The sequence below is a fragment of the Symphalangus syndactylus genome, chromosome 13 (assembly GCF_028878055.3).
Source record: "Symphalangus syndactylus isolate Jambi chromosome 13, NHGRI_mSymSyn1-v2.1_pri, whole genome shotgun sequence".
NCBI lineage: Eukaryota > Metazoa > Chordata > Mammalia > Primates > Hylobatidae > Symphalangus > Symphalangus syndactylus.
In genome coordinates this window covers 23,273,233-23,281,954 of record NC_072435.2, presented here as the reverse complement: position 1 = coordinate 23,281,954, position 8,722 = coordinate 23,273,233, and the positions used below count along the sequence as shown (strand labels likewise).

At 60.3% G+C, this 8,722-nt stretch overlaps 1 protein-coding gene across 2 annotated transcripts; it reads right to left on the bottom strand.

The window, feature by feature from the left end:
* Window positions 1-93: 93 nt before the first annotated feature.
* On the bottom strand, window positions 94-7,832 carry IL11 (interleukin 11). 2 transcript variants are annotated; one of them, XM_055237224.2, is made up of 5 exons: window positions 6,091-7,832; window positions 4,413-4,585; window positions 4,125-4,211; window positions 3,843-4,004; window positions 94-1,904 (listed from the first exon to the last, which is right to left on the bottom strand). In XM_055237224.2, the coding sequence occupies exons 1-5, from the start codon at window positions 6,368-6,370 to the stop codon at window positions 1,734-1,736; spliced, it is 873 nt and encodes a 290-aa protein (XP_055093199.2). In that variant the 5' UTR covers window positions 6,371-7,832; the 3' UTR covers window positions 94-1,733. The 2 variants fall into 2 exon arrangements, with proteins under 2 accessions (XP_055093199.2, XP_055093202.1); XM_055237227.2 differs by lacking the exons at window positions 4,413-4,585; window positions 6,091-7,832 and adding an exon at window positions 4,314-4,394 and having other exon boundaries at window positions 1,409-1,904.
* Window positions 7,833-8,722: the final 890 nt, after the last annotated feature.

Sequence of the window (8,722 nt, the reverse complement as noted above, 5' to 3'; positions counted from 1 at the left end):
ACTTTGTCCCCTCCTGAGGGCTTATTTTTGGAGGGGAGGAGGCTGATATTCTGTTATTCTAAAAATAGTGTTTATTATTTTTAAAATGTGTCATGCAAAATACACAGTCATGGCAGAAATTCTGTAAAATACAGACAATCATAAACACTAAAAGTTACCCACAATCCCACCTCTCTCCTTTGACCTGGAGACAGTCATTGTCAACATTTTGGCGTGTTTCCCTTTGGGATTCTTTTTTTTTTTTAATCCATATATAGAAAGAAAAACACAAAATTGGGATCACAGCATGCAGTGGTTTTGTAGCCTGCTGTTTCATGTCAGGACATCGTTCTTTCTTTTTTGAGACAGGGTTTTGCCACGTCTCCCAGGCTGGTCTTGAACTCTTGGACTTCAGTGATCCACTCGCTTCGTCCTCCCAAAGTGCTAGGATTACAGGCGTGAGCCACCATGCCTGGCCAATGTCAGGATGTCTTTCTATATCCAAAGCAAGCCCCTCTCCTTAGCCTCCCTGAATGATAGTCCCTGCTCTGCGCGGCTGCGTGGCATTCCATCCACAGATGTGCCATGTTGCTTAACCCTCACTGTTGGATAGCTAGATTGTTTCCAGTTTGCTATGGTGAATACAGCCATAATGAAGCATCTTGACCTTGCAGCTTTGTCCCACACGGGTACCGTTAATCACAGGGTGACTTCTGGAACCTTCCATTAAATATTTATTGAAGACCTATGGGTCAGGTGTGGTGGTTCGCACCTGTAATCCCAACACTTTGGGAGGCCGAGGCAGGAGGATCACCTGAGGTCAGGAGTTTGAAACCGGCCTGGTCAACATGATGAAACCCTGTCTCTACTAAAAATACAAAAGAAATAAATAATTAGCTGGGCGTGGTGGTGCACACCTGTGATCCCAGCTAATCGGGAGGCTGAGGCAGGAGAATTGCTTGAACCCGGGAGGTGGAGGTTGCAGTGAGCTTAGATTGCTGCACTGCACTCCAGCCTAGGCAACAGAGTGAGACTCCATCTCAAAAAACAAACAAACAGCCCTATGCAGTGCGGGGCCCCAGGCAAGGCTCAGACCCTGCCTCCACAGAGCTGTCTGGGTGACCGTGAGGGCCCCAGACGAGGCTCAGACCCTGCCTCCACAGAGCTGTCTGGGTGACCGACCCATCTCCCAGTCGCTGCCCCACCCACTCGGGACCTCCACCCGAATGGAGGTCTCCCCTCCACCTGCCCTGCCCCAGTTACCCGAGCATCCAGCCCCAGCTCTCAGACAAATCGCCCTCAAGTGGATATGTATGACACGTTTAATTCCCTGTTCTCTGTCTCACAAAGGTTTCTCACATTTTTGTACAAAAACCCAGGCTTCCCTTTCCCCTCCCTCCCCACCCCAACATGAAAAGTAATTGCTTAAATAAATAATATATATTCCTGCCCAGGCCTAGAGGGGGAGGAGCCAGGGCAGAAGTCTGTGGACAGACTTCTTGGAGACCCAAGAATCCGGGACCCCAGTCCCCTCCTCCTCGGGGACCCAGGAGTCCACCTCTCTCCCACCCCTGCTCCTGAAATAAATAAGTATAAATAAGGCACAGATGCCCCCCAGGCCTCACGGAAGGACTGTCTCTAACTAGGGGGAGATAATGGCGGGGGGATCACCTGGCTGTTTCGCCCCCAGTACCGAAATAAATAAATAAATAAGATCTGGCTTTGGAAGGACGGTGGTGGCTTTGGGCCCCGGGTCACAGCCGAGTCTTCAGCAGCAGCAGTCCCCTCACGGCCCAGTCAAGTGTCAGGTGCAGCCCCCCCAGGATGGCGTGGGCGGCCCTGATGCCCCCCCAGGCTGAGGAGGGGGGCGCCAGCGGGGGCGCCGGCGGATCTGGGGGTGGCTGGGGCAGGGCCAGGCGGGACATCTGTGGGGAGAGGAGAGAAGGTCAGCCACAGGTAGAGGGTGCAACGGGGGTGCAGGGCAGGGTTGATGTGCAGCTGCGGCTGAATCGGGGCTGCATATTCACTGGGGGACTGTGGTGTGTGGGGTGAAGTGTTTAGGCCGGGAGCTCTTCAGGGTGTGGGGTTCAGAAAATTGAGGCTGGGGTCAGGATGGGCTTCTAGAGCTAAGTGTGGGGGTTGGGGGTGAAGTCTGGAGTCAGGGCTGGGGCTGGCATCTTGGTTCTAGGTGAGGGATCGGGCCTGGGGCTGTTAGAGTTGCCAGGGCTAGCATCTCAGAGCTGGGTTTTTGTTGTTGTTGTTGTTGTTAAAAAAAATTAAGAGGCCGGGCGCAGTGGCTCACGCCTGTAATCCTAGCACTTTGGGAGGCCGAGGCGGGCGGATGGCCTGAGCTCAGGAGTTTGTGACCAGCCTGGGCAACACAGTAAAACCCCGTCTCTACTAAAATACAAAAAAATTATCCGGGCATGGCAGTGTGCACCTGCGGTCGCAGCTACTCAGGAGACTGAGGCAGGAGAATCGCTTGAGCCCGGGAGGTGGAGGTTCCAGGGAGCCGAAATGGCACCATTGCACTCCAGCCTGGGCGACAGAGCGCGAGACTCTGTCTCCAAAAAATAATAATAATAATTAAGAGACAGAGTCTTGCTATGTTGCCCGGGCTGTCTCAAACTCATGGCCTCAAGAGGTCCTTCTGCCTTGGCCTCCCATGCCTTGGGATTACAGGAGTGAGCCACTGCGCCCCACCAGAGCTGGGGTTTTAGAGACAGTATCTGGGGTCTGTGGGCTCAAGTCTAGGGTCAGGCCCTGGATCTCAGGGCTGAAGTCTTAGAGGTGGGGTCTCTGGGTTCAAGTTCTCATGGGTGAGGGCTGGAGTCTCAGAGCTAGAAGTTGGAACTTGAGATCCAGGGTCTTTGGAGTTAGGCCCAGGAACCAGGCTTTGAAGTCTTCTGGTCTCAGGGCTTTGGGACTGGCTTTGGAAGTGAGGGTCTTGGGGTCGTACAGGCGCAGGCTCAGGATCTGAGGTGTCAGGGTTTTCGATGTTGGGAGTGAGACAGAGGGCCTCAGAGCTCGGGGTCTAGGTCCTGGAGGTCTTGGGTTTTGTACAGCCCGGGGTCCCAAGGCTGGCTTTGGGTCAGGGTCTTATATCTTAGGGCCTGGGATCTTTAAGGTGTCAGGATCTCAGGGTCTGGAGGTCCATGGTTTTCTTTTCCTTCTTTTTTTTTTTTTTTTTTTGAGAGAGGGAATTTTGCTCTTGTTGCCCAGGCTGGAGTGTAATGGCACGATCTCGGCTCACTGCAACCTCAGCCTCCCAGGTTCAAGCGATTCTCCTGCCTCAGCCTCCCGAGTAGCTGGGATTACAGGCATGCACCACCACACCTGGCTAATTTTGTATTTTTAGTAGAGACAGGGTTTCGCCATGTTGGTCTGGCTGGTCTTGAACTCCCGACCTAAGGTGATCCACTTGCCTCGGCCTCCCAAAGTGCTGGGATTACAGGCGTGAGCCACCACGCCTGGCCAGGTCCACGGTTTTCAATGTCATGGGGCCAGGGTCTCCAAGTCTTGAGGTGAGGATTTGAATTCCCAAGGATTTGGGCTTCAGGGTGGGGTCTTGGGTCTTAGGGGCTGGGATTTGGGGACTTTGAGGTCATGGATGATGGAGTCTCAGGGTCTTGGGGTGAGAATTTGAAGTTTCTGGGCAGGATTTGGGGGTCTAGGGCCTCAGGGTCTCGGGGCCACAGGAACTTGGGGCTGCAGGGTCAGGGTCTCAGAGCAGGGCTGTTAGGGTGTCAGGGTCTCAGAGCGGGGCTGTTGCACTTAGGTCTGGGGTCTCAGGCTTCAAGGACTCAGGATCTTGGGGCCAGGGGTGGGGGTCTGGGGTGTCAGGTCTTGGGGCCAGGACATACCAGGAGCTGCAGCCGGCGCAGCAGCCGGTCCAGCCGGGCCTGCAGGGTGCCCAGCTCGGGCTCCAGGGTTTTCAGGGAAGAGCCACCTGCCCGGCGCAGCCACTGAACGTGCCGCAGGTAGGACAGTAGGTCCGCTCGCAGCCTTGTCAGCACACCCGGGAGCTGGGGACAGAGCCAGGACATCAGAGAACACCCAGCCAGTGCCTGCTGTGCCCCTCATCCTCCCCGCCCCCTTCACTGCCTGCCTCCCACTTTGTCCCCAGCCCACTCCCTTGCCCTTACCTGTAGAGCTCCCAGTGCCCCCGCACTCATGGCCAGGGTGGGCAGGGAATCCAGGTTGTGGTCCCCGTCAGCTGGGAATTTGTCCCTCTGGCAGGGAAAAAAGGCTGTGAGGTGGCCCCTGCCCAGCCTCGGGGCAACCTCCATCCCCCACGCCAGGCCCCCAACTCTTCCCCTCCCTCACTCTGCCACCTGAGAACCCAGAACCCCTCCAAGTGGCCTGCCCGCAGACTTCTCTCAGTTCCTCTCTGCCTCTCACTCTTGTGCTGGCCGCAGCCCAGTCTCTCCTACCAGCTGTGCAGCCAGCTGCCGCGTGTCCGCCAGGAGAGAGCGGGTCAGGAGCACGGTGCTGTCCAGCTCGGCCCGAGGGTCTGGGGAAACTCGAGGGGGGCCAGGTGGTGGGCCAGGGGCGACAGCTGTATCTGGCCACAGGCTCAGCACGACCAGGACCAGGCGGCAAACACCTGGGGGCAGGATAAGGCAGGGAGCTCAGGCTGGACTCTGGGTCTGAGAGAGCAGGGACTGGGGCCTGGACTCCCGGGTCTGAGGGAGGAGGAACTGGGGCCTGGACTCCCGGGTCTGAGGGAGGAGAGGCTGGGGGCCTGGACTCCCGGGTCTGAGGGAGGAGAGGCTGGGGGCCTGGACTCCTGGGTCTGCGGGAGGAGGGGCTGGGGCCTGGACTCCTGGGTCTGAGGGAGGAGGGACTGGGGCCTGGACTCCTGGGTCTGAGGGGAGGAGGGGCTGGGGCCTGGACTCCTGGGTCTGAGGGAGGAGGAACTGGGGTCTGGACTCCTGGGTCTGGGGCCTGGACTCCCGGCCTTAGGGAGGATGGAGCTGGAGGTCTTAAGTCCCAGGGTGGAACGCCCGCGGGCAGGTCGCAGGGCCAGGCGGGCTTCCCTCTCCCTCCCTGGCTCTGGCTGCCCCGCCCGTCGGAGCAGACGCGGCCCGGGGCGGGTAGACGGGCCGGGCGTCTCCCGTCCGCCCCCGGACGCCGGAATCTGGGCCCCGGGGCGGGGCATGGTGGGGGAGGCACAGGCCAGAACCTGCCCCCTCCCCGGGCCGCGGGAGCCCGAGCTGGCTGGGAGCAGGGGAAGGAGCCAGAATCCAGGACGGAGCCCCGGAGACACGGACCTCTCCCGTGGGAGACCCCTCAGACGTCCTCCCAGGAGCCCCTCTGGGTGGGCGGCAGAAGGCCGGGCCGCAGCGCACCTGGGCGGAGAGGGGCAGAGCCACGGGCCCGGCCGGGCCGCGGGAGCGGGAGACCTGGCGGCGGGGGGCGCGGGGGGCGCGCGGGGCGCGGGGGTCGGGGGCTCGCTCCCCGCAGCCCACCCCGGCCGCCCCGCCCACCCGGCCACCCGCCAGCCAATCAGCGCTCCCCGGCCGCCCGCGCCTCGCACACCCCCAGCCCGCCCCCTGGCCCCGCCAGCCGTCGGTCTGTCCGCGCGTCCGTCGGCCGCATCTGCCCGGCTCTCCCCGCTTTCCGCCCGCGCCCAGTCTCTCTCCTCCCCCTGGCTGGGGTCGCTACTCCCTGGCTTGCTCCGGTCTCCGCGGACCCTGCCTCAGTTTCCCTCCGGAGCCTCTCTGCCGGGATCCCAGGGAGTCTCCCGGTCCCCGCGGGCTCCCTGGGGCCTGGGCTGATGGGGGTCACCTCCCTCCCGGCACCAGTCCCTCTGTCCCTGCCCCTGCTCGGTCTCCGCGTCTCGCTCCCTCTCGGGGCCCTGTCTGGCCCGTCCCTCCTGCGGCGCCTCTGATTGGCTGCCTCCATCCGCGCCTGTCTGTGTCTCTCTCTGCCCATCTCCTCCGCCGCCTCCTGTCTCCGAAGCTGCTCTCCTCCCCGGCTCTGACTCCCCGGCTGCCTCTCTCTGGGTCCCTCTCTGTGCGACTCGGCGGGGTCTGCTCCCACCCCCGCCGTGGGTCCCTCTCCTCCCTGCCTCCCTGTCCCCTCCACCCTCCCCATGAACCAACTTACAGTTCATGTCCCCACAGGGCCAGGGGTTCCCCAGGGCAGGGGGCAGGGAGCCGGGGGCCTTTAACCCTTCCCTGTCCGCTGCCGGGGGAGCCCCGAGGGTCAGCTGGGCCGCGGCCTGGGGAGGGGAGGCATGTACCCGTGAGCAGCAGGGCCGCGGCAGTGAGGGAGTGTGGACGCCTGGGGGGTTATATAGGGGGCTGGGGCGGGCGGGCGGGGGGCAGGCGGCAGGGGAGGGCGGCCTGACACATCCTGACTCACCCTCCCTGCCTGCCTTTTCCATTCAGACGGAGCGGCTGCCTTGCAGGGCTCACGCCGCCGCGCTCGGAGGAGGGCACGGAAGGAAAAGTTGGAAAAGTTGAAAAGGGAAAGGGGGGGTGGTCGGAGAGGGGCTGGTGAGGTCATTGGCGTCCCCTCCCTCCACCTCCACGGGCCGGAGCAGACACTCAGGCTGAAGCGCTGGAGCCCGACTGTGGGTGGGGGTCCGGCTGGACCAGGACTAGCAGAGAGAGGTGGGGAGGCAGGAGGACGGAAAGGCAGAGAAAGGCCGGACGGAGGGACAGGACAGGGGCCTGGAGAGGTGGAGGCAGGAGGAAGAGGGAGTGGAAGGGAAGGAGAGAGAGACACACAGACACACACAGAGTGAAGGAGAGACTGAGACAGAGACAGGGAGACGGAGATCCACAGAGATGGAGGCAGCCAGAGAGACACACCAGAGAAGCAGAGAGGACCAGAGGGGCAGCCCTGGAGACGGAGGGAGAGGTTCTGGGAGTCAGAGATCAGAGAGCAGGAGGAAGACAGTAGGAGGGACTTGGGGAGATCCAGAGAGACCCCGAGGGGAAAGAAACAGAGACACCAAGACTCTGAGACAGAGGACGCAGCAGCTGAAGAAAGGCACCAGGCAAACAGAGACACGGGGCAGAGTGACAGGGACGGAGAGGCCCCAGGGACAGAAATGGGGAGACGGAGATATCAGAAAGACAGAGACGCTGAGATGTTGGGGACTCAGCAATGGAGGCAGAGAGTAAAAGCCTTTCTCATTTTTTGTTTGTTTTTTGTTTGTTTGTTTTTTGGTACTGAGTCTCACTCTGTCATCCAGGCTGGAGTGCAATGGCGCGATCAATAGCACAATCTCGGCTCACTGCAACCTCTGCCTCCCGGGTTCAAGCGATTCTCCTGCCTCAGCCTCCTGAGTAGCTGGGATTACAGGTGTGCACCACCACACTCGGCTAATTTTGTATTTTTAGTAGAGACGGTGGGGGGGGTCTCATCATGTTGGCCAGGCTGGTCTCGAACTCCTGACTTCGTGATCCGCCTGCCTTGGCCTCCCAAAGTGCTGGGATGACAGGTGTGAGCTACCGTGCCTGGCCTCATTTTTGGTTTTTTTGAGACAGAGTCTCGCTGTGTCGCCCAGGCTGGGGTGCAGGGGTGTGATCTCCGCTCACTGTAACCTCCGCCTCCCAGGTTCAAGTGATTCTCATGCCTCAGCCTCCCGAGTAGCTGGGATTACAGGCACCCACCACGCCTGGCTATTTTTTGTATTTTTAGTAGAGATAGGGTTTTGCCATGTTGCCCAGGCTGGTCTCAAACTCCTGAACTCAGGTCATCCTCCCGCCTCAGCCTCCCAAAGTGCTGGGAATACAGGTGTGAACCACCACGCCCTGCCTTTTGAAAAGCCTTTCTCAAAGAGGCAGGTGGAGACAGGAAGGAGGAAGAGAGACGGAGACTGAGGACCAAGAGAAAGAGGCGCTGAGACACTCCATAGATGCAAGACCTCCATGTGTGACTCTCCCACTCTGTGCCTCAGTTTCCTCATCTGTGAAGGGGGGTTAATGATGCACCCTCATCCGCCTAAACTCCACGATGAGGATAAAGCGGGCGCATTCACGTGAAGCACAAAGTCAGCGCTAACCATTCTTACTCCTCTCGTGAATTTTTATTAACACACCAGGAACACAGAGAAAAAGATGTTGCCTTCGAGAGAGACCAGGAGGATGAGGGAGAGAAAGGAGCAAGATGGGGTGAAGACGGGACGGTGGGGACACTGAGACAGTGACCAGAACTGGGGCCAGGGGCCAGAGCCCTGGATGTCGCTGCACAGAGGTGGAGGCAGGAGAGGAGTGCAGGGGTGAAGGGACCCGCAGGCCAGGGTGGAGGCAGCTATGCCTACCCAGGCACACAGCGGGCCAGCCCCAGGCATGGTGGCAGATGAGGCCCGGGATTCACGACAGAGCAAGCGAGGGGCAGAGATACCAAGCCATGTCCCCGAGAGCCCCCAGACCTAGATGGCAGGGAAGGACGGGATGGGACTGAGAGCACGGAGGTGGTGGGGGCTCTGAGGCTCCGTGCAGACCCCCTCGTGCCAGCCTCCAAGACTGTGCCGGGCTGGTTGGAGGCTTCCCCTTCCCAATCCAGCACCACTGAAAGGGCAACTGCTCAGGTCCCCAAGGAGGTGAGGTCACAGCCCCCCCACAGTGGGACATGACCTCATCGCCTCAGGTAAGAGCTCTCTCTCCCTCTCTTTGGTCTGTCACAGCCACCCCTTTCAGGGCCCCCCAGGGGCCCTCCCCAGCACTGGCTCCTGCTGGGACCCAGGCCTCTGACCACTGGGTCTCCGCCCCTCAGGGGGCCTGCT

Bases quoted from the DNA above. Each gene is read 5' to 3' on its own strand.
- IL11 (XM_055237224.2), bottom strand. From the start codon at position 6,370: ATGGAAAAGGCAGGCAGGGAGGGTGAGTCAGGATGTGTCAGGCCGCCC. The intron at 4,005-4,124 runs GTAAGGGCAAGG...CTCTGTCCCCAG, and splicing joins GGGCACTGGGAGCTCTACAG to CTCCCGGGTGTGCTGACAAG. The intron at 1,905-3,842 runs GTATGTCCTGGC...CTCTCCCCACAG, and splicing joins TGCGCCGGCTGCAGCTCCTG to ATGTCCCGCCTGGCCCTGCC.